The following is a 26,996-nucleotide window of genomic DNA, read 5'->3' as shown; positions in this document are numbered from 1 at the left end:
CATAGAAACAGGGGAGGGGATTATACCAATAAGATGAGAAATTTGTTTGGTCTTCCCTACTGGGTTTCAGCCTGTGTTACACCACTCTTGTATTTTGGATATTGGTGGTTCAACATCATCAACATTGCAACAATGAGTGTCACCAATATGGTTTTTGAACCACCATGTTGGTGTTGAGATTTTACATATAAATGCTACCCAATGAAGATTCACATTGGATTACCCATGGGTATCCTGAACTTTCATGAGGGTTAGGAAAATGTCTTAGGCCTTTTTTTGAGATATAATGATACAGAATGTGATGGTAGAATGAAATGCTGAAACTTTGAGCAACATGGGTGATACTTCCAATCCCCTGTCAATGGCATGAGGGTAGGGCAAAGGAACTAGTAAACCTTTAAGATATCTGAGTTTAGTATAGCTGATATAGACTTGCAATGCAATCCATGAGTCTGGTCTTCAAAATGTGCTTTACCTAGTTTCTCATAGTATATATGGCATTACGCAGCAAAATGAAAAAGCCACCCAAAATTAAGAATTGGCTCGAGGGCCATCTAGGCAGTGATCTTTGGATTGTTTAACCATGGGCAATGGTTTCTAAGCCACATTAAATTTGTATATTTATGGTGATTACACTTAGAAATAAGATTTTGGTAGTCAATTTTCCTTTGTGCTATAAAAAATCGAACTACAAACCTGCTGTTCCTATAAACCTTGTCCTTCATCTCAGCTGTAGTGTTCCCTGAGTAGGAGATTTCAGAATGACCCCATCAACTGCAGGTTTATAGGACTCCTGTCTTGGTGAAAGAACTAAATGTCATTATGCCCTTGATTCATAACATGAAAACTTTTCACTTAGTGATGTCATTCTAGGTCCTTGACAAAGCCAACATGCCCCAACACTTCACTCCTAAAGTAGACATTAAAAGAAGAACTAAAGTGATATAGACCTCCAATACAACCCATGTAAAGAATAATGAACTTTAAAACTTTCGATCTTGTCCCTCAATTGACTGAACCAAAAGTGCCTTTTTATGAAGTTCGAATATGGGAATCTACCTCTGCTTGCTCCACACCACCCACCAATCATAATGCAACTATGCCTTGATCACTACATTTCAGCACCAATCATAATGGAGCCATCACATTTCAGCATGACCCATGATATCAAATCAACACGCTGTGTTAGCACAATATGTTAGCACAATCATATTCCTTTTGGCATTTCTCTATTAACAAGAAGAAACCCAATTAAGAAAGGTGAGCAGGCGCCATCACTTTTCATCACCTAACATGCAATAGTGAATACACGCAATCAACTGTGTGAAGAAAATTATTCAAATTGGAGGGATAAACATATCATCCTCCATTCATTCATCTGATTCAATTCTTTTTGCAAATGACTGTAAATACATTACTCACATCACGATCTAAGGCTTCTTAGAAGCTGAACTGCAGTAGAAGACACGAAACTCACATTTGGGTGAAATCAAATTCAATAGTAACCGAGCAGTCTGCTCTTGTTTAACCTGTGCTTCTTCCTTCTCCACCAACACTGCACCCACAATCTCCTCATACCCATCTCCCCCACCTGCAATATACGCGACCAAGGCCGCCTGAACCGGCCCCAGACTCGGGTTATAAGCGGCAGACTCCATGTAAGAGCCTCTGTAGACCCTGCCCTCAGAGTCTATGAGTGCCACCCCAGATGGGCACCCACTGTATGGAGCATGAGACTTGTTTGCCGCCTCAAGCGCCTCATATTTCAATGAGTCTTGATCACAGGCGCAAACCCCATTGCAACCTGTGTTGACCAACTGAGAACCGATTGCATTTACAAGTGATAATCCGTTGTTCTGTGGCTCTAACAGCAACGGCGTATCCTTGTCCAGGAGGTCATCGGGACCGAACCTATTAGGGAGAAACTCCGATAAAGGACGAAAATCTTGATCTGAGGAGGAGGTGATGAGGACTTTGATATCTGGGGCGTCGCGAATTTCCTGGAAGAATTGGCGGCAATGGCCGCAGGGGGCGGCGGAGACGGCCAGGTAGCGGAGATGGGTCTCGGCCTTGAGGGAGAGGTTGGTGATGAGGAACTGCTCGGCGTGGACGGAGTGGTTGAGGGGGAGGCCAGGGAATTCGAGGTTGACGCCGAGGAAGATCCGGCCGCTGGATCCCAGCCCGACGGCGCCGACGTGGTACTTGGATATGGATGGACGAGCCAGCTTCTGGGCTGAATTCACCAGAGACGGCAAGAGTTGCATCACCGTCAGCCCTGCCTTCTCCGCCTTCGATTCCGCCTCCGATGCTTCGATCACGAATCTGGACCGTTCCATTTGTAGAATATTTCTTGATCTCGATGAAAGATCGAGAGACAATTAGATAAAGAATCTCACAACCTTCAAGAGAGAAAGAGAGAGAGAGAGAGAGACTATGTTCCCTGAAACGAGGAAGACAGGGCGATGCAGAAGAAGAAGATATATATAACTTTGAAGGTGGTTTATTGCTACCTCCCTCCCGTCCACTTTTTGCTATCTCCAGATAATTTCATTCTCCATTCAAAGTAGTAATTTTTTTTTTCCTTTAATAGTTTTGATTGTTAGAAGACCCCATGACTTTCCTTTTTTCTTTTTCTTAATATTAATTTGATGTTAAATTAATGGTATGATACAAAGGTCAAGTCAACACATAGCATGTGAGATCGAACCAAATGGTGTCATAAAAGTTAAAACCATGGTAAGTATCCATTTAATTATTGGTGGGTCTACTTTTGTTTCATTGCATTTTTTTTTCATATCTATGTTATGTCATGGTCTTATAATAAGGACTAACTGCCAAAAAAAAGTTTGTCATCTTTCAATTATAGCACCCCATCTATTACTAAGTGATTAGCATGCATCTTAGGGTTGAATTTTTTTTCAAAATACACATCTTCATACTTTAATTCCTCATTTCTTCCATACTAATCATGAGATGAAGGAAAATTCATCCACATGCAAGGTAGCAGTGTAGCACCACTTGGAACATATTCTTTTTCTTTTCATCTTCGATTGACAATGACATGGTTCACACTCATCTTATTGGAATATGTTTTTTAGTTGCTGCAAGCTTGCAAGCATTTGTTTAATGTATTCTCTACTTACCCTATCTTTGTACGGATTCCATTTCTCCGTCTCTTAATTTACGACTCTTTTTTTAACTTTTAGAAACTTTGCTTTGCATTTATACTTACCTTGTTGCAGTATGTGGCTCATATTAAGTAAAAAACATATGGAGAAAAAAAAAAAAAAATAGGGCAAATACCATAGTGACGGTATTTGTTATTTAAGCTTGTATTTTTATTGTTGTGGGTGAACGATAGGTTGGGGAAGTGAAGGGAACAACACCATCGCGGTACGGTTCAGGGGTATTTTTGGAATTTTATTACCTGAAGGTTAGTATAAATATCTTATTATGTAACCCTAATTTGATACATAGTGAAAGTCTTATTTCCTGTTCCCGTGGATGTAAGCACTGTTGAACCACATTAAATCTGTGTGTTTTTCTTCTTTTCGTTTTTTTTAATTTTCATCATAAATCGTTGCACGTAAAACAATATAACTTTCTACCTCAACCATTTCAATTTTGACAAGCCAAAACTTGTAGACATGAAGCAAATATGAAACATTGAGTTGTCATAAATCATTTATAGTGATTTCTTCTTCTATATTGAGTGTATTTTGATTTGTTTTATTTCTATTGAAGTGAGATTTGATGAATGACTTTTGGTATGATATAGGAAAAGTGTTGGTTGATTCTAAGGGTATGACTAAAAAGGGTGTAATTCTATTGATTATGAATGATGTTATGTGACCATTCGGAGATTTATGACCATTAATTTGAAGGTATTGGAAAAGGGAGATAGAGACAATGTCATGTGAAGCCCTAGTGATCTAAAGCGAGTAAGGGAGGAAGCGTAAAGGACTTGATTTGAGAAAATTTGATGAGCTTTATACTAGAAGATGATAACAATTAGGTTAATGTAACCAAAAGAGGAAAAGATTACAAATTGACAATCACGACTCAAAGATGGTTCAAAAGTGATTTTGAAAATATTAGAAGCATTTTTAAAGATTTAAAGAATGTTTGAAGTAATCTCTTGTCGCTCTATTTGTGATTCTTTTAAAATAACTTTTTTTATTGATGATACTTTATCAAATATAGTAAAAGAAAAAAAAAACATTTTATTTATTATCAAATATTAAATGATTTTTCTTAAAATTATAATCAAAGTCTTACTAATTAAAAGCGATATAAGCAGAATGATTTCAAACAAGACTGTCCACCTCCTTGATAAAGTAAGATAAAAATTTTGTCATGTCTTATTAATCAACATGATTTAAATAAAATTATTTTAAAACAAGTTGCGGCCTCAGATAGAGGAAGATAAAAATTTGGACATCTCTTACTAATAAAAAAGATTTAAATAAAATCATTTCAAAATAGGCTATCAACCTCCAATAGAGAAAGATAAAATTTTGACATGTAAGCCTCCAATAAAGGAAAATAAAAATTTTAGTCAAAAACACGTTCATATAATTGAATTTTTTGAAAATTTTCATTTTGAACGTTTTTAAAAGTTGACCAATTGTACACGTTTTAAACTACTTACTCATTATAGAACCCAATAAAAAAAATCCCAATTATTTGATAAGACAACGTGTCCTTATGGCCTAGTGGCGTTTTCTCCCTTTCACCGTCAAACATTTAAAATAGGGTTTTACATTTCTACGTTAGCCTCCAAGGAAAAATTGTGACTGGTGTGTTGGTTTGGATGAAACCAAAAAGAACGTTTCAATTTGAACACTTTCACAATCTTTTTTTTTGTTTTTTCCTTAAATATTTTTAACTTTATTTTAAAAAAAAAAACATGAAAAATGTTAATAAAACATCTAAAAACTATCTTTTTGTTATATAAGAAAACAATAATTTGATGAAATATAACTATGTTTGTTTTTTGGTTATATAAAAAAATTAAATATTTAAATTTTTTTTATTCAACTAAAAAGAATTTATTGATATCAATTAATATAACTAAATTAAACTTATTGATAACAAATTCACTTTAATTATGTTGATTAATATCAATAAGTTATTTTTATTTGAATAAAAAAATTAAATATTTTGATTTTTTCTATTCAACAAAAAAACAAATATCAGTTAAAAATAATTTTATATGAAATACCAATACATATCTTTAACCAACTTATTACTTTAACCACAAAAAATTATTTATTATATTTTTTTATAAAATTAATCATATTTTTTAAATTACATTAAAATTACTTGAAAAGGCAATAATACACTGTTCTTTTCCTCAATTATTTATGTTTTTTTTTTTATCAAATATAAATTGCAAATGTACCCAACTTTGTAAGAACACTTTTCCCTAAGCAGGTCTACATTAATTTCGCTTTTTGATTAAGCAGGTTTTTATTTGAATTCCACTTAAAATCCCCACCATCCATTAGCTTCATTAAAACCTTAAAAATAAATATTAAAAATAAAAAATTTACTCTCACCATCTACCTCCCCCAAAAAAAAGGAAGTTAAAAGGTGGTGTTTCAAAACAGTTTTGAAAAATAGTTTTTTTAAAAAAATATATATATATATTTTTAAAAAGAAAAAATATCATATATTTTATATAATATATTTTAAATATTTTTTAAGAGTTATTTTTAAAAAATAATTATACAAATTGAGAATGATTAGAAATAAAACATTATAAATAAAAATTACTTTTAAACATATTTAAAGACATAGAAAACATGTTAAATTATTTTCACAAGTATAATTTTTTTCATAAATATTTTATTAAAAAACTATAAAATGCCAAAAAAAAATTTCAATGATATTATTTATTTCAATATGTTTTTTGTTGATTCTTAAATATATGAATTTGATATTTCTCATATTTTTATTTAAAAAATAATTCAAAGTCCGATATAAATGTTATTTATCATTTTAAGTATTTATACATAGGTGTTAAAAGAAAAAAAATTATAAAATAAATAAAATATAAAAATATAAATAAATAAAAAACATTTTTATAGGGGTTAAATTTTTTAAATTGGGTTTTGGATTACCTTTTAATCATACAACCCAAAAAGAAGGGTGGAGTTGAAAATTGAAGGCCTTTTATGAAATCCACTTTATATTATTTCATGAAAGATGGCCACGTAAATTGCACATACACCACTCACAAGTATGAGGTGGAGCCAATCCAGAGCCTACTAGAGTAGTGGATCATCATCATCAGCCATTCATCCCATGGTGGATGGACTATATAGTCTATGGAGGTCCACTTTGACAGAACACAACCGCACCAGCAAGAGAAGGCTGTTGCAACAACAGAACTCAACAGAACCAAGATCACTCAAGAACTGTGCAAGTAGTTAGGAATCTGGTAGTGTAGTTTTCTTACAGCTGAAACTATAGATAGCAGAGTAGAGAACGCCTCCTGTACATGTAATTTTCTCTCGATATACAGGAACTAAATTTGCATTCTCCTGATACAAACTTTCCTTCAAAATGCTTCCCAACATATATACAAATGTATGTAATATGTGTGTCAACTGAAAGATAAAGATGGCCAGCCGTTTAGCCGCAACACTGCACCAGAGGCTCCCAATTTTGGCGGGTGTTTGTACAGCTTCAGTTGCTTTTACTGTTGATTCTGTTCCCCGTTTCTCAAAATCGCTCAAGAAGTTGAAGGGCAAAAGAAGGGTGGTGCCCCGTCGCTTGCTATTGGGACTGGGAGCTTCATTTTGGGCTCAGTTTGTGAGCATGTCTGGGTCGGGTGGAATTGGTGGTAAATTTTTGGTGGCCTCTGCAAGGCAACAGGGTGCTTCTTCCCCAGTTGAACAGGTGAGCTTCTTTGGTGGATTTGGTTTCTGGGCTTTCTTGGATTTCGATTTTTGATAATGGGTTGGTTTTGTATTGAATGGACATGATCGGGGTTTCTGGGTTTGGGATTTAATAAGTTTACAGTGATTGAGTTCTTGGCTTCCAAGTTATTTGAATTATGAGTTTCTGATAATGGGTTTATGTCTTAGTAAAGAAAATCAAATTCCATGACGTTGAATGACAAATCTGGTTATTGTTTATGCAATTAGGGTTTTTGAGTTGGGGTTTAATGAGTTTGAAAGTGATTGCGTTTTGCAATCTCTGGGTATCTTGAAGTATGAGATTTTGGGAATAGGTTGATACTTGATGCCCAAGCAAAGAAGATGAAATTCCATGATGTTGTTGTTCACTTTAGTGGCTTTATGATTCAAATTCTTCTAGGTTGTTCAAGGGCTATTCTGCTCTTTGTGGGGAAAATTTTCATAGTAGTTAACCCTTTAGTGTTTCAAAATGAACCTTAATCTTTATGGTTTGCTTCTTTGATGAAGATTTTGAAGAATGTGGAATGGCCAGAGCAATTTCCCTTCAAGGAGGAGGATTTCCAGCGCTTTGATGAGTAAGATCCAAACTATTTCCTTTTTCTTTTTTTTCTTTTTTCTCCTTCACATTAGCATTGAATTTTTGTTCATCTAGCTCTAGATTTTGTACCATGACCCGCTACCTTTTTCTTTTTCTTTTATTTTCCTAAGTAATAATCATTCATTTTTTTTCAGAACCCCAGATTCAATATTTTACGAGGGGCCACGCTTTGTGACACATATTGATGATCAAGCCATTGCTGCACTAACCAAGTATTATTCCAAGGTTTTTCCCCCTAGTAACACTGCAGGAGTGAGCATCCTGGACATGTGCAGCAGTTGGGTAAGGCATATGACCCTTACATTTGCCTCTTCCTTTGTCTATCATTTCTCTTATCGTAACCCTGTCTGTGGATTTACGTCCAGGTCAGCCATTTTCCAGCAGGATACAAGCAGGATCGGGTGGTAGGATTAGGGATGAATGAAGAAGAACTGAAGCGGAACCCAGTGAGTTCATACTCATTATATTATTTGCTAATATTGGAACACAATGGTCTACGCAAACCGAAGATAGAAAACCTGTCCATTGTACAAAAACCAAACAAAATTTCCAAAGTAGACATTTCTGTGACTCATATGTTCATTTGCTTTAAACTATGAGATGAAGAGATTCACTCAATCTTCAATCACCGTCTTTGCAGGTTCTGACAGAGTATGCTGTGCAAGACTTGAATGTGAACCCCAAGCTTCCGTTCGAAGATAATTCATTTGACGTCATTACTAATGTGGTATGCATATAGTTTTCCATCTGAGTGCAAATATACTGTAAGTGCATCCTTCCAGCATATCATTTTTGAGATTGCCATTCAAACCATAGTATTAATGTAGTTAATAGAATCCTCTTGTATTGCTTATGGTTAAGGCTACTCACACTCAAATGATTCAGCATCTGAATTTTTTTTATGGTCTCTAAGTCTCAACTGCAGAAGATTATATTGGTACTTAGAAATCACAAAAACATACATTACATTTGTCCTGTGGCTTGTGAGATAAATAATCCAATCAAGCTAATATTTAATCAGCCAATATGAACTTTTCTGATTGAAACTCCTCAGAAATGATCCTTTTAAGTATGAATTTATTGGATTCATCCTCAGAAACAGAAATCACTCCCTGGAGCTGCTTAGGTGTTTTTGGATGGTATTGTATTTGAATTCCCTACATCTTTGCAGGTTAGTGTCGACTATCTGACCAAGCCTATCGATGTATTCAAGGAGATGCGTCGGATTCTTAAACCAGGCGGACTGGCAATAATGAGGTGATACTTTTTGCATCTTCCAAAAAGTTAAGAGGCACTCAAATTTTAACAACCACATATGTAAGAAAAGTTTCCTTCAAGCTGCAAAGGATGTCACTGAGTTTTCTATATTTCTATCATGCGTGAAGATCTATTCAACCTAAATTAACATTACTGCTAAATATGATGTTTAATCAAATCAATTTCCCTGGTTTTTGGACATTGATTCAGCATAACCTTTGAACCCTTGGCCCCAGTATTTGATTCAACCATTTTGCCATTAAACCAGGGAGGAAGAGAATAAATATGCTCTGAGATATTTTCTTTTTCTTTGCTTAGTTTTGCATGTCTTCTCTGCATTAAACTGTGTGTAAATTCATTTTAAACCAGCTTCTCCAACCGCTGCTTTTGGACAAAGGCAATCTCGATCTGGACGTCAACTGGCGACGCTGATCATGCTTTGATTGTTGGGTCTTATTTCCATTATGCTGGAGGGTTTGAACCTCCTCAGGTAATTAATATCCTAGTATTTTGATATCATGGCATCAAAATTATGAAGATATTCTTTCTTCAAGTGTCAACACCTTTCAGAAACTGTAAGTACAGTTCCGAGATATCCATCCACTAATGTTAGTTAATCGCCACCCAAATAGTCATTGGTCTTGTCATGGGGAAGCCTGCTTCTAGTGACCAAATTCTTGACCACTTGACATCCTCAAACACCATTGATTTGCAAATATTTTCCTCTCCTCTTTCCTCATCACTTCTAGATTAAATAATATCTTTGCTGGAACACTTTTGCATTGCCTGCATGATTAATTTTTTGGACTCAAACTTCCAGATCGAGCACTCCCCATATTCTAGAGTTTTATTCAGGATTTTTTTTTTGGATCCATCTGCAGGCTGTGGATATATCTCCCAATCCTGGGCGCTCAGATCCGATGTACATTGTATATTCTAGAAAGTTGTCTACAGCATAACCAAAGAGCATTTCGTTGAGGATGTGAGAATTTGTTTTCTTTAACTGTGGCATAATTTTGTGGAAATGGTTAAGCATTCGATAAAGCTTTTGTAGCTCATGAACTTCAGAGTTTTCACTCTGAATACCTATGAATTCATAGAGATGATTCCATTTTGGAATAACTGTTTTACTATACTTGCATTCTGCAATTAGCAAACTACAGATTAGGGCTGTGGGACTGTTAACTTCTAACCGCTGAGAGTACATAACTTTATTTATAAGACTAAGCTTCTTGTTCCCTGTATTATAATCATATAATAGAAATGGTTGCGAGAGACCTTTACGTGAGGGAAAGTTCTTGTTCCCTGGTCGGTGAGGTCAGTGCATTTCTTCCTATGTATATTTTCAACCTTTTCTACCATATCTATGCACATCTCAACACACTTTTGTGGAACACTATGAAACTAAAACCTTATGAAATCTCTGGGACCACTGAAATAGAAGAATCTTATACTTGTGGAAAGCTACTAACTGGAATTTTATTCCCATTTTGACAGATGGTAAACAAGTAATCAAATCTCACAACCTTATCCTCATTTCCTGTCCATATAATCTAGATAGCACATTCCGCAGGAATATATTATATGTACACCAGTGAAAAAGCCACATCCAACAGAAGAAGATAAGAAAGAAAACAAACCAGAACCACCTACTTGAGAAATGGGATGTGCTTGGGCACAATACTAGGCCCAACCCTGCTTGTATCTGCGGAAGAGATCCTCTGTCTGAGCATTCTTGAATGCACTGCATGCAATGAGGTAAACCCATATCAGCACCACCACTGCCACTATCAAAATCACATTGGCTCTCCTCCATTCCTTCCTCAGGTTCCCCAACAAACCAGCCTTGCAGGAATTGCACCCATAGCACAATTGGCTTTGGTCATTGCTCCAGGCATAACAGTCCGAGTCTGCAATCGGATTGGTGGGGTTCATCCACAATGTTGGGTTCACATACCCATAATTGCAGATTGTTGGAGGTTTACAACACCCTGACTGTAACATATTTAAAAAATAAAAAATAAAAATTAAAAGGGTGAGAAAGGAAAAGACAAAGTAAAAGGCAAAAAAAGAAAAAAGAAAAACCCACATCTAACCAATGTCACCATAGAACATTATGCCAAAGCTGGCAACCATAACTTGCTGCTTTATTTATTTGTTTTTTTCCTTATCTTCTGCAATAAAGACAAGTTATGGTCTCAATCATTCTAGGTTGATCCTTCCTTTGCGCCAACCCTTTTTTGCTTTTGTGATGGGAAGAATTTTCCTCTCATGAGAAGTTCAATAATGAGTCTAATGAACCCACACAACAGGGACCCACCTAAGCTATTTAAATCCTGACCCTCGAATCAGATGGATCAACTCTTTGATATGTGGAGAGGATGGGGTAGATGCATCAACCAGAGGACTAAAGAATAAAATTGGACCGTGGGTATTACCTTTTCTTTAAGCAAAAGTGGGTCCTGGTTTGAAGTTTGAAGACACCTCATTTAAATTCAATACATTCATACACTTTTTTCTAAAATTCAACAAACTCCATGTAACCCCAAAATAATCTTTTATCACACTTTACATTAAAATCATTCTACATTACATGATACACAGAAATCAAAATTTATTGCTTCCACAGTGTCAGTGTCATTTAGATCTCCACATGATTTTTTTAGTTCTGTTTTTATGAATAAAAGAAACATGGAGACTTGGAAGTTTGGGAATGTTTGAATTGCATTTGATTTTGTTGTAGATCATGGCATGGGTGAATGAACCATATTTCTCATCATTTTCGACTACTTTTTCTACAATCAAATAAGAATATTTTGTTTTTTCCTCTCACTATGTTGAATTTGGTGAAATTAACAACTTGGTAGTTCGTAGTGAAGAGAGAGTGCTTGGAAGAAGAGAAAAAAAGTGGAATTGAGGAAAATTGGGAGTTGTGGGAACTTGCCTGAAGAGGAGAGATGTGAGCCATGAAGAACTGATCGGCGGTGATATAGTTCTGGCTGAGCTTGGAGCAGACATCGGACTGAGAGAGGCAAGTCCTGATCTTGTTCCAGTTTCCGGAATTGGTGACGTAGTTCCTCAGCCACGACGAGAACCCTTCCAGCCGGTACTCCTTGTAGGCGCGGCCGGGGACGACGTAGCTGCCGTCGGAATGACTGACGACGAAGGCGAAGACAAGGAGGATGAGGAGGAGGCCGATGAGGAGCCCCATACAGAAGAGGTAGAAGGCCAGAAGGCCCTCCTTGTTCCAGTAAGCGCCGACGAATCCGGCGAGGGAGACGAGCAAGATGAGGACGCCGAGGAGGACCACCGGCCAGCGGAAGAGGTGGATGCACTCGTTGTCCGGCTTGGACGCCAGCCAGGTCCCGGCGGCAATTATGGGAATTGAGCAGAGGAGTGCTAAGAAGTTGAGGACTGCGGTGATGTTGTTGCTGACGGCCATGGGTCTCGGCGCCGGCGGTGGGTGATGAAACGAGAGGATTTTGCCTTTTTTCTGGTGGCCGGTGGGTGTGAAAACTGAAAAGGCTCAGCACTCAGCAGTGTGAAGTGAGCTGTGAAATTGAGGCGGGTGTGATTGGAACGCCTTTAGTTTGGATGAGCCGAGGACTCCTTGCGTCAACGTGGTCCCGAGACTCCCAAGTCCTAAGTAGATTCTTTTAGTATATTTATTAAAAAAAGAAAAAAAATGTTAGTTTTAAACGAAACTTGTGTTAAATTTTAGAAAATTAGTTTTTTAACCCATGACGGATCTTGAAATTAAATAATAATAATAATAATTAAAAATAAAGATAAAAAAATTAAATTTTAAAATGAAAAAGAATAAAACTATTATAAATATATTTTTGATGAAAGAAATTATTTTAAGGAATTTAAAATTATTTATTATAATATAATAATATATAAAGTTATTTAATTATATTTTGTGTATAATTTTTTTTGAATTCAATAACCTGATGATTTTAAAATACATTTATCTTTTATAAGAATAAAAATAAGATGATTTTTTAAAAATACACATCTCGTCGTATCTCCTATTTGAAGAAAGTATGATCGGATAAAAGTTGAATTTGATCATTTTAACATAATTTTTAAAAAATACACGTCTCTTCATACCCCTATTTGAAAAAAGTATGATAAAATAAAAATTGAATTTGATAATTTCTTTAAAACTCATATCAACCGGAGAAGGCAAGTTCAGATATAGTATTTCTCACTAATTTTTTTTTTTTTTTAAAATGCCTTCAAGTACTAAACCAAGATGAATAATTTTTATTTTAAATCATAAACATTTTTTACCTTAATTATTCATATTTTTCCTTTTTTCTTATTAAACATTAAATTTTATCGTATGGTCATCAAAAAAACAAAATCAAAATTTCACGAATTATACAATTAAATCATATTACATCGTAGAATTATTAGCAAACATAAATGAGAAATAACTAGACTTTCATGCATTTTTACTTGATGTGTCTTTAGGTTCCCATTGTACCCTCACTCTAGCCAACTAAGCTTTCCATGTGTGCATTTGTAACCCCAAGTGTGAAATCCTAATCTCTCTCTCTCTCATTTTCTCAAACTTATTAACTTGTAGAGATGCTATAATGATCCTCCATAAGTAACTATCATCTACAAACTCTAAAATTAGATACCATTGACAATCAACATTTCCTTTGAAATTTTTTTCCCCTAAAAGTGATTATCATTGATGAACTCCAATGTATGTTATCATCAAACAGCCATAAATTTTCTCTTCAACATTTAGGAGTTCAAAACTTTCTCCGGTAACCATATTTCTCTTTCTAATGTTTTGATTGTTTGTACCTTTCTTTTAAATTTTTTGCCCCAATGTTTATCTTGACAAATTTTTTATTGAAACCAAAAGGCATTTCACTCGTTTTTTTTTTTTTTAATAAAAAGCTTAAAGTTCTCTTATCAAAATCCTTTGAAATTATTTGAGATTATCTTATGTTCTTAGAACTCTATTTGTTTTGTCGACTTAATGTTGTTGGTCAATAAAACAAAGAGCAACTCCAAGAACACAAGATAAACTCAATTAATTACTAAGGATTTAGGGGAGAGAATTTTAAAAGTTCTCAAATTCTGTCAAAAGAGTGAAATGTCTTCTAGTTTCAATGAAAACTCACCAAGATAAACATCAAAGAAAAATGTGAGCCCAAGAGTTCTCCTTACAAGTTTTGATGTTAACAAAACAAGGTTAAACAATCTAACAAATTGAAATTAAGTTCAATTTCAAGTTTTAACAAGAAAACCAAAAGAAAAGATAAATTCATTTAAAAGATTCCAAGGAAAGTGAAGATCTGGATGTGCAAAGATCCATTAAGACTAGGATAATCATATATGATAAATCATTTGGATGCACTTAAATTTTAAATACTTTTCATGCATTTATTCATACTCCGTTTTTCCTAAAATTGAACTTAAATGTTATAGATTTTCAAAAACCAAGTCAATCTTCAAAAACCTTAGGCATAACTATTCTTAATTGACATACAAAGGCTTTTATATGTGCTACCTAAATGTTAGGGAGCTTTAGACTAAAAAATGAAGTAATTTAGGTCATTTTAGGTTCAATTAGTCAATGGTGTCCAAGAATCAATTCAACAAATTGGGAATCAGTTCAACCAATTGCCTTTTTCCCGATCAAAAATTGGTTAAGGGACCAATTAACTTTCTCTCTCTTCTAGAAGACTTGTGTTATCGGTTAATGCATTGTCTTTCCTAGTTAAGGTTTGGTTAAAGCTAAGACCAACCGTCATCTACAATACACTTAATGTCCAACGACTACTCAACCAATCAAATCAAAGCTTGATTGGACACTCAATTAGTCGGAGCTAAATTTTATAGAAAAATATGTGTTCTCTATAAATTGAGAGTTCAGTTGCATTTATTGATAATAGAACATATGCATTGAATAGCCTAACTACTCTTTTATCTCTTTCAAAGCTCTTAAACTCTAGTGCATTGATTATCCTAATTGCAAATCCATTCTAGTACATCCATTTGTGTTTGTCTTAGCATTTATTGTATCAACCTATTATTGAGTTTGGTTGAGAGTGATTAAACATTCATTATTTGAGAAATGCTGAGAATTGAAGTTTCAAGTTAGCATTAAGCTTGAAGAGACTTGTGGGTATCTATTGGAGTCGTTGAATCCAAGTGTAGAACTTAAAAGCTTGCTTTGGAAGTCTTAAACTAATGGAACCCTCACTCATAAAGGATGTTGAATAGAGTGGATGTAGGTAGAATTTGTTGAACCATTATGAAATCACGTTTACAAAATCTTTTTATCTCTCTTTATCTACTTTTATTTCTTATCTTGTCAATTAATTAGAGTAATTTTTTTTAAAAGGTTTTGATCACTTAGTTCCCCACACCCTATTGGGTGTTTTTCCTTAATACATTTAGTCTTATTTTACCAAAAAAAAAATTAAAGGAAAGATATAAATAATCAAACCCTTAGAGAGAGAATATAGTTGCATAAAAAAAAATCTAAAATCCCAAATGGAGGAAGAACAATCAATGGTTGTGAATGGTGTTTGATCTTGGAGTTTGCCAACCTATAGAGGATTGTCAAATCATCTCTATGGGTTAATAGATTTGAGAAAATGTGTGTGTGTGTGTTATATTAAGGTTTAAGAAAAAGGCAAAAATCACAATTCATGAGTTTGTAAGTTTAAGAAAATGACAATAGGGAAGGAAAAGATGTGTGTGTGTGTGAGAGTGGGAGAGAGAGAGAGAAGAAGTGACTATTAAGGTTTAAGAAAAGAAGCAAAAATCACAATTCATGAGTTTGTAGGTTTAAGAAAATGACAATAGGGAAGGAAAAGAAGTGACGATTAAGGTTTGTAAGTTAGTGAGTGTTTAGAAAATGAAGAGAGACAAAAGAGGTACAAGTTAGAGTTTGAGGGCTTTATAAGAGTTTTTAATTCTTTTGCTGACATGGCAAATATCTGCTTGATAGAAGCGATTTACACGTAGTGGGTACATGTGTACATGTGGAACACTTAGTTAATTAAAAGAAGAGAATTAGAGGATAGATATAGAGGGGAATTCTACTGCAATGCCTGGGTAACCATCAAAGAATTCTTTGAGACCATTGGATGTAAAATGATATGGTTTTGATTAATTTGTTGATTAAATGGAAACCAAACATGTGGTATGGTTGAAGATGCTACCAACCAAACGCTAGTTAGACCCACTTATCCATTGGGCCCCATGGGCCCATTGCCTTCTATGGTCATAAGAGGACTCAAATCCATCTCGGCAAAAGTGTTTTCACGCCGCATAAAAAAAATGGGAAAATAAAACCATACCTCCACACGTCATCATGTGCAAGAGTGTAATAAAAAAGAACCTTATTAAAGTGAATGACCAAGATCTCAACTTGCACACGACACATCCAATGGTCTCAAATAATTCTTTGATGACTACCCGAGCATTGCAGTAGAATTCCCCTCTATATATATCCTCTAATCCTAGAGGGGAATTCTACTGCAATGCCCGGGTAGCCATCAAAGAATTCTTTGAGACCATTGGATGTGTGTGTGCAAGTTAATATCTTGGTCATTCACTTTAATAAGGTTCTTTTTTATCATGACAGGTGGAGGTATGGTTTTATTTTCCCAATTTTTTTATGCGGCGTGGAAACACACTTTTTTTGAGATGGATTTGAGTCCTCCTATGACCATAGAAGGCAATGGGCCCAATGGATAAGTGGGTCTAATCACTAGCGTTTGGTTGGTAGCATCTTCAACCTTATCACATGTTTGGTTTCCATTTAATCAACAAATTAATCAAAACCATATCATTTTAATAATTAATAAGATCCGGAGTCAAGCCGGTAGGTCATGGATCCGTTGGATCTGGTGGTACCTCATCCCTCTGCTTTGTCCACGTGCCTCATGCTAATGGCCTCCTTTTGCTCCAAACCCAAGCGGCTCTTACGCGATTGGAATCACGCAAGAAGTTTTTGAAGTGTCTGTTTGGCAACTAGTTTTAGCGCCGAAGCAAAATCTCAGCCGTTACAGAACTTTCGCAATGGAGGCTTGGGTTCCGCTATTCGACATTTTTATGAACTCCCCATCGCCGGAGTTCGAAGCTTCTCTCTGGTTACAACAATCTTTCAACGCCTCGTCTGCCACCACCATCACCACCGGCTCTTTCCTATCGCTGCTCACAAAACCCTGCGACGCCGTCGTCTCCGACTCATCTTCTCCTTCCACGAAAAGGCAAACCCATGCTCTGTTTCTTTTCATTTGTCAAGTTTGTTTGAACCGAATGGCTGAGTTTCAATTTTGAACAACAGGGTTATGTGGGTGCAAACTCTGCCCAATGTGGTTCAGTCTCGCATTCTGTCGTTTCTTGCTTTGGAGAAACAAAGATTCTGCTCTCGGGATTTGTCTAGGCTTGCTCGGAATGTCTTGAGTGGGGACGGAGAGGTTGAGTTTTGGGTGAAGAGAGGTGCACGGAATCTGCTTGATCAAGTGTCTGAATCGAGCTATGAGTGGATTTCTAGTTTGGGTTTGGACTCTGGTGGAGAAAGAGTAAATGAGGAGTTCGAGGTGATGCCGGATTGGCTCAAGGATGCTGCGGGTGATAGTGATTTGCTTCTTCCATGGCTTCCCATATCGCCTGATGAGTTGAATTCGGGAACAGATTTTGTTTGTTGCGGGGATGATTCGGATGAATTGGTGGTGGATACTGGGGATGGAGAAGAAAGGATGGATGTAGTGATAGAGGAAATTGAAATTGTTCAATCCAAAAATGCTCCTTTGGATGCTGAAGTTCAAAATACGGCAGCTGGTTTGAAAGCCCAAATTTTAACCTTTGAATCTAGTTCCAAAACTGGAGGCTTGGCTGTTCAAATTCATGAACTCTGCTTGCAGAGAGGAGGCGACTCCTTTGCAATTCTGGGTCTTATTGAACCTTGGAAAGCCGATGATGAGGCTGCTTCGGTTTTAATTTCTCATCTTTCAGATGGAAGTGAAGAAGAACTTGATTGGCCCAGCCAAGTTCTCTGCTCAATTATACTTCCCAAATTGTTAGTTCTAGAGGAACCTGCTTCTCGTGTGTTGGTGACTGCAATAATAGAGTACTGCAAGCTCCATCAGAGGGCTGCTGTGTATGGACTCTTGTTTCCTCTACTTCTCCGAAGAGGAGGTATCAACAACCCTATTTGTGATGTGGTTGTGAGGATTATCAAGGAATGCCTACACCCAGCTCATGTTTCTGCCTTTTTCCAGAAGCTACTATGTGAAGAAGAGCATGTGAGGAGTTTCATTTGCCTTCCTTGCCATCAGTATCTAATATCCAATGAATTGGTATGGACAGAATCTTTGTTTAACCTGTTGCAAAACATCTTGAATCATAATGTTCATCTTACCCAGGATTCAATCGATCATCTTGTTTACCGAGTTCAGGAATTGGCTGAAGCCTTTTCCAAGTCTCTGAAGTTTGGGAATTTTTTGTTATGTTTAGTCACCAAATGTTCTCCCTTCTTGAAGTCTTATAAGATTTCATTGACCGAAGCTGTTGAGCATACAAACACTCTAGTGACCAAATCTATATTATCAAAGTTGTCTGTTTTGTAGTGGTTTAATTACAATTCTTTTTTTTTATTCTTTTTTTTTTGTAGGATTCTTGTTGCTTTGAGCTTGAGCATCTGTGAACATGAAAACTGCTAAACTTGTCGGGGCTCACTTCAAAAACTGTTTTTCCAAGTTTTTGGTTTTAAAGCAACCACTGCAAGGTCTATCCTTGCTTATCTTGCCTATTTTGTAGACAATCAACTAGAAATACATTCAGACCAGCATACCTGTATGCTGCTAAAGGAAGAAAAATCTAACTTCTAGTTTTTTTATTCTTGATCTGCAAGGTCTATCCTTGCTTATCTTGTCTATTTCGTAGACAATCAACTAGAACTAAATTCAGACCAACATATCTGCATGCTGCTATATGAAGAAAAAAATCTTCCTGCTTTTATGGGTATGTCTAACAATTTCATTCATCTCTTTTTATTCAAAATACATCCCTGCTAAGCATTGATTACTTTTAAATGATGCAAGCTAAGTAATATGTTACTAGCCATTCGGATGGGTCCAATCTCACAGTCCATGATTAACAATATTATGTAGACCACTACTACTACTTTATATGCAGGGAAGCTTTAGATGGTTTTATATATCTCACTTTCCATAATTAACAATAACTATGCAGACCACTACCACTACTTTATATGCAGGGAAGCTTCAGATTGTTTTATATATCTCACTTTCCATAATTAACAATAACTATGCAGACCACTACCACTACTTTATATGCCGGGCAGCTTTAGATAGTTTTATACACCTCATGACAATAGGGCATACCTCTGGGCCATAAAATGTTGCTTTTCAGAGTATGAAACTACGGAACATAATATGTATAGGCCACAGTCCATGGAAATAAGCCTCTGATTTTACATATGTGGGGAAGACTTGAATTTGCATTTGATTTGTTGGATGCTGAGAACTTTGTAATACCTAAAGGACCAAAATTAGAATGATCTAGTGACCTTTATGGCTTATTTGGTCCACTAGGTCAATTTTGGTCTAATAGTTGTAATAATTGATTAGTATCGTATTTAGCCATGATTCAATATTCAGAACAAGGGATTCTGCTTACTTTCCTTTATTGGTTTGATAGATTTGGGATGCAATATTGAGTTAGGGGCTGATAACTGCTTGACTAGGACTCTGGCACGGTATCAATATTGTGTTATTCAATGGTGCACTGGAGAAACGGGACTAATGGAAGAAACAACAGCCACTATCTTCTCTTGGAATTTGAAAATACAACACTAATAGAACAAAAGGTACAAAATAGTAAATAGGAAATACATATAGTTTTATTTAAAAGCTTCTTCTATGCATGAAGACTGTGATGCCCAATTGCCATGTTCTTCATTGATTCAAATCTGGGGCCCTTGTCTGCGAACTTTGTTGTGGCATAAAGCTTCAGGTAATCTTGAAAACGGAAGTGATCTGGATATAAGAGCTTGGGAGCTGGTGAAATGATGGCATCACCGGAAGGGTTATAGAAGGTAGCAATGGATAGTCTGCTTCCATTCTTGTCTGCCATGACACGATGCAAAGCACTTTTATACCTTCCATTACTCAAGACTTCTATTTGATCACCTGTATTTACAAAGATGGTGTTGTTCTTGGAAGGTGGAATTACCACCCATTCTCCATCTTTGTAGAATTCAAGGCCTGGAACTTGATCATCTTGGAGCAAGAGAATGATTCCACCAGCATCAGTGTGCTCCCTGAGCCCCCTAACAAGCTCAGGTCGAGGACATTGAGGGTATTTTGCCACTTTTGTCCCTACTGAAGGCCCTGCATTTCCCGAAAATGCTTCTCTTATGTAGCCCTTCTCCAAACCAAGATTCTCACACATGAGCTCAGAAAGCTTCTCTGCCAGCTTGAACAGTTGAGCAATGTACTCATCCATTGTTTTGCTGCATATATGCATTATTCCTTTGTCAATATACAAGTATAGACACAAAAGGTTTCATTCTGTGAATCAAAATTTGAAATTCCAGTATTTTATTGATTAGCAAGTTTGTATGAACTACATGTGTTGATCCATCCTGGTTTCTCGTTGAAATAGCAACTCACCGAAGATCCTCTGAGATGTTTGTAAACTCATCAATGTTAGAAGTTGGTCGATGCCAAAGGAAAAAGCTGCTTTCCCAGTCTATATTAGATGCAGTTTCTTTATCCTCCAGGGCCTTAGCTATCTCTGACTCATAAAAGCTCCTCTTCATGATTTCCTCATAGTGTGTATTCACCAAGTGCTTCACCTTCTCCATCAACTTCTTGTCAACTCCATGGTTGTCGATCTGCAGATATTAATCATCACAGCTATTAGAACAAAGCTCAGAACAAAGTTTCAATCTAAATGAAATCTCTTCTCATTACCTGAAAGAATCCCCATTTCTCGCAAGCTTGGTGGAGAAGAGCCTTTGTTTCAGCCCTTTTCTCACCATCAAGCTTATCAAAGTCTATCATAGGGACCTCCATTTCTTGCTTTCTGACCCAGGATGATGAGAACAGGTAGATTAGCTGAGAATATATAGGCACGGACACCATATAGTATTACTATTCAATATAATATTGTAATTGGAGGGCAGTTAGATTCGAAGAAACGGTAGTTGCAGGTTAACCACAACCTTATTGGAAGGAGCATTGTTTGGGTGCCTTGAAAAGAGCAACGATAATGAATGGGTCCAAATTCAATTCACCCCCCACCATGTGATTCAGTCTATTTTTTTCCCTTTTTATCTTTTGATCAATCATATAGTCTTGCTCTCTCTTGTAAACTAAGCTTTGTCTGTTCATTCTTTGCAGTGATCGCAGAATTCGCCCCTTGTAATATCCATCATGTGAACAGTCTCTTTCTCTATGGATATTTCATCAACTTGGCTTTATTTTATACGTTGTTTTGTTTGTGGGGAGCATACTCCTATTGTTTGTTTCTTGAATTCTAGTTCACTGGTTTAAATAAAACCAGGGGCAGAGTGTCGCATTGAATGAGTCTCCTTCAAACAGCCAAAGAAAAGTGGGGAAAAAGGAATCTTGCAAAGTCTTCCAATGGGCGCTGTGGTTGTAACTTGTAAGTTCTTACTTCTTATCATCCCCTCTTTCTTTCATTTATATCTTCCACCTACAGTAGCAGAGACCCTATCAGATGTTTCTGCAATTTCAGCAGCTATGCTTTTAGCCTTTTAGCCTTTTAACCTTTACCCTCTCTCTTATCAGCCATTGCAGAAACCTATGTTGTAGTTAGCTTTATGTTCATGCAATTTTTTTTCCTCTAGTGCTTACACTTGCTAGCTTGATGACATGAACCTCTCCTGTACTTGGGTGTTTAGCATTATGTTCATCTGGGTCTTGTAAAAAACTATTTTCAAAAACTATTTTTCAGAATCATTTTCGATAACAGTTTCTAAACATAGACTCATATTTTTTATTTTTAAGAACAAAAAACTGTTTTCTGTTATCTGTCTTTTGATGGTCATACATATATTTTTCTATTTTTTGTTTTTTTTTTTGTTGTGTAGAATAAAATTGTTTTTGAGAAAATAATTGCCAAACAAGCCTCTATCCGTTGGTGCTCTGGCCTTGAGTTTGAAACCAGGGACTGGTAGGAGAAGTGAAAGGAAAACCCAAAACCGGTGTAGGGGAGCAAACCAGTGTGCTGATAGAATAGGCTAACCAGTCAAATGCTGCCATCGTTTTCTTTTGGGGTCACTAGTTTCTGCCCACAATAACTTTCATGGGACATTCTGCTTCTCCATGAAGTCTTCTACGACTAGTAATTTAGCTTTTATTTTAGGTTTACCGAGAATCTACTTTGTGAGCAACAATCAAATTGTAGTCAAGGACACAAGCTAACAGTAAGCTCACAAAGAAATTATAGTCAAGGGCACAAGCTAACAGTAACTAGAAATTAGATGAATCCATGAGAATAACCTTCTATTAAGAAGTTTAGGAAATGTTTGACAACGTTTTCAAAAATAGTTTTTTAAAACAGTTCTTAAAAATATTTTCAATTATTTATAAGAATAAAATTTTATTTAAAAACTTGAGTGGAAACGAAAGTTTTCTCTACATATTTTTTATAAAGGTATTATGCACTTGTATACTATATAAAAATTTCTAAAATATTTTTTTATATTTTTAATTGTTGCCTAAAACATTCTACAAAGAAACATGCTAGTAAAAACACCTAAAATTTTCTCTTAAAAATATGCTTTTAGAATAAATTTTAAAAAAATTATTTTCCATCAAAACTTTGTCAAATATGTTTTCTTAATTAGAAAAAAATATTTTTTTGTTTTAAAGAATAAAAAAGTTTTTTCAATAACAATTTTCAAATGGAGTCCGAATTAGTAGCTTCGGACTTTTTTTTTACAAAATGTAGAGACTTATATTATATTTTTTAAAATTACTTTAAAAATTTTTAAATCAATGCATTAGAAATAGAAAATTAGTAGTAATTCTTATATATAATGCATAAACTTTAAAAAAAAGTTAAGATTTAAAAAAAAACACAATATTAATTGCAATTTTAGGATTAAAAAAAATAAATAACAAAAATAATAGCTCCTATCCATGTAGTCCAAAAACATTACGTTGACAATTAGTTTCAGGAACAATATATTTCTATCATTTTTTAAATAAAAAAATTACTTTTTTCTAAAAAAACTCTATTAGCTTTCAAAAGTGAAAACTGTATTTGGGCCAAGGCCCCTTGGCCCAATACTTCAAATTCTATTGTCGGATTGGCTTCAATTGGGCTTGTAACGTTTTAGATTGGGCTCAGACCACATTTTCTATCACTTGCAGTAATCAAATATCAAAATTGGGGAAGCACAAGCCCACGTCAATGCAAAAGTTACCCGCATGATAAAATATAAACTCATAGAGAAATCAAATATTGAAAGGGCGAGAATTAAAGTGGGTTATGGTCTGGTTGGGAACGTTCTTAACAAAAGTTCTCAAAATACAATTTTTAACAATAATAATTTTCAATTGTTTTCTGGAATAAAGTTTTGTTTTAAAAAATAATTAAAAATATGTAAAATCTATTCTCAAAACTAACATATTTTCATATTAAATTCTTGAAAAATTCATATTTCACACCCAAACATGTTGTAAGCTCCCTAACCAGAGTCAACTAGACAAGTGAAGAAATCAATAAATACCTTCAACTTTCCTCATTCAAATTTATAAAATATTGGTACATTATTAAAGGGTGAAGTGTACTGTCGGCCTAAGCTGCGTTGGACTTATCAATAGGAATACACCACTGTCTCTGGCCGTGACTACACAACAAGAGGTGTCAACTAAATTCAGGAGATGGAGCATGGGCGCTTGATGAATTTTCAATGGTTTGGTCTATGAAAATGTGAGTAGGGCTATAACTTGGGTGGATGGAACGAGTTAAAAGTTTAATCCGAGTAAAATTATTTATTAGTATGTTCAATCTTGTTAAATCCAATAAGATTAGTTAACATTGGAATAGGATCAGATAACACCGCATCATCAAAGAAGATATCATGATGTTATGTTACCTTTTACGAATGACGACAATGCGGTGATTTCAACTTTTCAAAAGGGCGACATTGTAGATTAGATTCTTACTTGTTGAAGGGTTATAGTAATGTTTTCTAATATAATGACAATTTGACAATTAGGTAGTTATAATAGTCTACCTATAGTTTCATTTATTGATATAGATAACGAGATTACACTTTCGTTAACTACTTGTTTCTAGTGTAATAGAGAATGCAAGCAAACAGAGTTGTCGTTGCACAAATTTTATTAAAGAGGTCTCCAGTGGATGAAAACAACTTGCAAACTCTATGTACGACAAGTAGGAAATCCTTAGAGCGTCTAACAAGACTAGTTTTATTATATAGTTGGGTAGTGAACGAGTAAAGACAAAATTGAGGTTTGGAACCCAAGGGCGTTTAGCTTTCAATACATTGCGAGGTTGAGAGTCATGTCAATGAATGTTCTTGCCTTCACTTGCTCTATTGATCTGTCAATTCAATCTTCATTTCGTTATTAGGTGCCCAAACTTTTTAATTGATAAATATTGCAAAAAGTATTATAATTAAAGAAAACACCTATATTTTGGCTTTGGGAATTCCTAATTCAGGTTTAGCCAAATAAGGTGGTCCTATGTTCTCAATGGATATCAAACAAAATTATAATGGTTTTAAAAATTGTTTAAAAAAAAATTGAGGTATCAACAATTATTTTTTTTTTCAAATTTTGAATTTTTTTATAGTGATTTTTAATAATATAAAGTAAATATATACATTTTGTATTAAATATTCCATTGGGTTCACCACAATAGAACTCAACAGTTACACATATTTGTTCGACACTATACTTCGATTCTACCATTTTGAAATGAAAATCGACTCTATCAATTTTGTTTTTATCTACTAAAATGATTGAAAATGTTTCAAAAAAGGTAGACATGTAATATATAAAAAGTTTGTAAAACAGACACTTATGCCTTTTAAATTCACTTTTATAAATTTTTAAATTTGAGGTGATAAAAATATATTGATGGCTCGAATTTTTAAAACTATAACTTTTTCATTTTCATTGTAAGACTTTAAAAGTTTTTTTTATCTTATATGAAAATTATCATTATTTTATTATAAAATAAGAAGCATATTCAAATGAATACTTATAGTTTTTCTTTGTTATTTTTATGTATTTTATATTTGAATTATAATAATTAAAAAAGAATAAGACACGTAGATATATTTTTCTAAGAGAAAATAATCTTTCTAACTCTCTTTTCTTAATATATAATGATTGTCTCATGTTATTTTTTCAATATACAACATTCTTTTTCACTGTAAGACATTCTTTGGAATCAATTTCTTCATATATAACATTCTTTAGATTCTTTTCTTAATAAACAATATTCTTTAGACTCAAATTTCCAATATGCAATATTCTTTAGAATCAAATTGTTATTAACCAAATTTCACACATTGTTTATTTGAATAAGGAGATTAGGACTCCAATTTGAGTAGGTTGAACCGAACTTAATCAATTCAAGCCCAATTTAGGTTGATTTTTTAAACTTGAGGTACTTAATTCGATTTCTATCTTACATCGTTATTTTAGATTGATTGAGTTTGTGAAGTAATATGATTCAAAATTCGTTAATACCTTTTTAGGATTGATTGATTAAAATGAATGAAAAGATCCCAAATTTATAAAACTAGCCTTTCCCATTTTTTTTTAACTTAAAGTGTAACCAAATTCTGACATAAATACCCTTCAACACTTATGCTATTTGCATATATGTTTTTTTTTTAATGGTTATTTTTGCAAGAAAATGATGAATAAATTTTTGTCTAAAATGAGTATTTTTTTTAGATTGAAAAAAAGTGAAGGGTTAGTTTTACAAAGTGAGGACGACTTCATCCATTTTAATTGGTTATCTTTTTTTTTTTTAATTATATATATGCCAAAATTTAAACAATAAATAGTATACAATTTCAACAAAATAACAAAAAATAAAAATAAATTTATACATCTTTGTAAAAAATGAAAAGTATGATATAATTATAATTTGATATTTTTCCTCCAAAATCTAAATAAATAAAATGTTATTGCATAAAATAATACACATTATAAGTATTATTAAAATATTAAATCAAGTTCAAGTTATATTTAAGTTGCCTAAACCTTGATTTGAGTTAAACACGTATTATGTTTAAATTAACAAAAATATATTATCAAACTCAACCAAAATAGTAAAAATAATTTTCCAAGCCAACACTAAGGTTGGGTCGGGTTGGAAGCCAAAGTTGCATCCCTCAATGAGTGAGAGAGATGAAGAGTGTACATTAAGTCCATTTGTTACTTACTACACAATGAAAAATAATATTTTGGAAATTGTATTACCAGGTTTAACAACTTGTGAGTTTACATACCATTGAACTCAATCTATTTATTAAATTAATTTCAAGTCATGTTATTCATGTAAAAAACGTGTTGTGTTCGTCTTAAAATATTTTTGACATGATTTATGAAACTTTTTGACTTTAAAATAAGTAAATTTATATTGGTTCTTACTAAATAAGACTCAACTCGTTTTGTCCCTTAAGTTCAAATGAGATCAACCCAACCTAAAATTTGACCATACTATCCAACCAATACACCTCATTTGATCAACCATAATGTTACTTAAACTTAACCAAAACTATGAAAAATGAGGATAAATTGGATTTGGGTTGAATATCTTAAGTTATAAGTCGAGTTTGATTCGAGTTTGGATTAAGTTAGTGCAAAATTAACCTAACTTGCCTGTCTCAATAGACACTCATTTTTTAGTTAACTTGATTAGGCTCTTTTTAATTAAACTATCCAAACTTTGAAAAAAGATCAATTAAGAATTTGAGATGGAAAAATATTGGGATCAATTTTATATTATTCGTTTTTAAAACATTTTGCCTAAAATACGAGAATTCTTATAGAAAGTGTAGATAAATAGCTTGCCTACTTTAAAACATTTTGTATAGAAAATTTTAAATTTAAAAATAAAAAATAAAAAAATAAAAGGAATATTAGTTGAGTGAAAGATGATTTTTGGGTGGGTGGAGGATGAAT

At 34.3% G+C, this 26,996-nt stretch overlaps 5 protein-coding genes across 7 annotated transcripts; 2 read left to right on the top strand and 3 right to left on the bottom strand.

The window, feature by feature from the left end:
- Positions 1–1,251: 1,251 nt before the first annotated feature.
- LOC117924462 (cytidine deaminase 1-like) lies at positions 1,252–2,520 on the bottom strand. Its single transcript, XM_034843066.1, has one exon. The coding sequence runs from the start codon at positions 2,334–2,336 to the stop codon at positions 1,431–1,433; it is 906 nt and encodes a 301-aa protein (XP_034698957.1). The 5' UTR covers positions 2,337–2,520; the 3' UTR covers positions 1,252–1,430.
- Positions 2,521–6,335: 3,815 nt separating this feature from the next.
- On the top strand, positions 6,336–10,056 carry LOC117925262. Its single transcript, XM_034844224.1, has 8 exons — positions 6,336–6,906; positions 7,434–7,501; positions 7,659–7,806; positions 7,890–7,970; positions 8,165–8,251; positions 8,696–8,781; positions 9,151–9,271; positions 9,663–10,056. The coding sequence occupies exons 1-8, from the start codon at positions 6,628–6,630 to the stop codon at positions 9,738–9,740; spliced, it is 948 nt and encodes a 315-aa protein (XP_034700115.1). The 5' UTR covers positions 6,336–6,627; the 3' UTR covers positions 9,741–10,056.
- A 176-nt stretch (positions 10,057–10,232) lies between these two features.
- Positions 10,233–12,344, bottom strand: LOC117925263 (tetraspanin-2). Its single transcript, XM_034844225.1, has 2 exons — positions 11,726–12,344; positions 10,233–10,776 (listed from the first exon to the last, which is right to left on the bottom strand). The coding sequence occupies exons 1-2, from the start codon at positions 12,221–12,223 to the stop codon at positions 10,465–10,467; spliced, it is 810 nt and encodes a 269-aa protein (XP_034700116.1). The 5' UTR covers positions 12,224–12,344; the 3' UTR covers positions 10,233–10,464.
- A 4,400-nt stretch (positions 12,345–16,744) lies between these two features.
- LOC117925644 lies at positions 16,745–19,573 on the top strand. Of its 3 annotated transcripts, none has more exons than XM_034844710.1 (3): positions 16,745–17,033; positions 17,111–18,125; positions 19,489–19,573. In XM_034844710.1, the coding sequence occupies exons 1-3, from the start codon at positions 16,843–16,845 to the stop codon at positions 19,510–19,512; spliced, it is 1,230 nt and encodes a 409-aa protein (XP_034700601.1). In that variant the 5' UTR covers positions 16,745–16,842; the 3' UTR covers positions 19,513–19,573. The 3 variants fall into 3 exon arrangements, with proteins under 3 accessions (XP_034700601.1, XP_034700600.1, XP_034700599.1); XM_034844709.1 differs by lacking the exon at positions 19,489–19,573 and adding an exon at positions 18,440–18,547; XM_034844708.1 differs by lacking the exon at positions 19,489–19,573 and having other exon boundaries at positions 16,746–17,033; positions 17,111–18,422.
- A 20-nt stretch (positions 19,574–19,593) lies between these two features.
- Positions 19,594–20,893, bottom strand: LOC117925646 (1-aminocyclopropane-1-carboxylate oxidase 1). The gene is made up of 3 exons (XM_034844711.1): positions 20,766–20,893; positions 20,463–20,686; positions 19,594–20,302 (listed from the first exon to the last, which is right to left on the bottom strand). The coding sequence occupies exons 1-3, from the start codon at positions 20,865–20,867 to the stop codon at positions 19,708–19,710; spliced, it is 921 nt and encodes a 306-aa protein (XP_034700602.1). The 5' UTR covers positions 20,868–20,893; the 3' UTR covers positions 19,594–19,707.
- Between the last annotated feature and the right edge of the window lie 6,103 nt (positions 20,894–26,996).

The sequence above is a fragment of the Vitis riparia genome, chromosome 11 (genome assembly GCF_004353265.1).
Source record: "Vitis riparia cultivar Riparia Gloire de Montpellier isolate 1030 chromosome 11, EGFV_Vit.rip_1.0, whole genome shotgun sequence".
Taxonomy (NCBI): Eukaryota; Viridiplantae; Streptophyta; class Magnoliopsida; order Vitales; family Vitaceae; genus Vitis; species Vitis riparia.
The sequence above is the reverse complement of the archived record's forward strand: the minus strand, read 5'-3'. Positions and strand labels throughout refer to the sequence as shown.

Excerpts from the sequence above, each read along its gene's own strand:
- LOC117924462 (XM_034843066.1), bottom strand. The coding sequence starts at position 2,336 with ATGGAACGGTCCAGATTCGTGATCGAAGCATCGGAGGCGGAATCGAAG.
- LOC117925262 (XM_034844224.1), top strand. The coding sequence starts at position 6,628 with ATGGCCAGCCGTTTAGCCGCAACACTGCACCAGAGGCTCCCAATTTTG. Across the intron at positions 7,502-7,658 it reads GATTTCCAGCGCTTTGATGA|AACCCCAGATTCAATATTTT; the intron begins GTAAGATCCAAA and ends ATTTTTTTTCAG. Across the intron at positions 8,782-9,150 it reads GGCGGACTGGCAATAATGAG|CTTCTCCAACCGCTGCTTTT; the intron begins GTGATACTTTTT and ends ATTTTAAACCAG.
- LOC117925263 (XM_034844225.1), bottom strand. The coding sequence starts at position 12,223 with ATGGCCGTCAGCAACAACATCACCGCAGTCCTCAACTTCTTAGCACTC. Across the intron at positions 10,777-11,725 it reads CTCACATCTCTCCTCTTCAG|TCAGGGTGTTGTAAACCTCC; the intron begins GCAAGTTCCCAC and ends AATATGTTACAG.
- LOC117925644 (XM_034844708.1), top strand. The coding sequence starts at position 16,843 with ATGGAGGCTTGGGTTCCGCTATTCGACATTTTTATGAACTCCCCATCG. Across the intron at positions 17,034-17,110 it reads TCTTCTCCTTCCACGAAAAG|GGTTATGTGGGTGCAAACTC; the intron begins GCAAACCCATGC and ends TTTGAACAACAG.
- LOC117925646 (XM_034844711.1), bottom strand. The coding sequence starts at position 20,867 with ATGGAGGTCCCTATGATAGACTTTGATAAGCTTGATGGTGAGAAAAGG. Across the intron at positions 20,687-20,765 it reads AGAAATGGGGATTCTTTCAG|ATCGACAACCATGGAGTTGA; the intron begins GTAATGAGAAGA and ends TAATATCTGCAG. Across the intron at positions 20,303-20,462 it reads AACATCTCAGAGGATCTTCG|CAAAACAATGGATGAGTACA; the intron begins GTGAGTTGCTAT and ends GCATATATGCAG.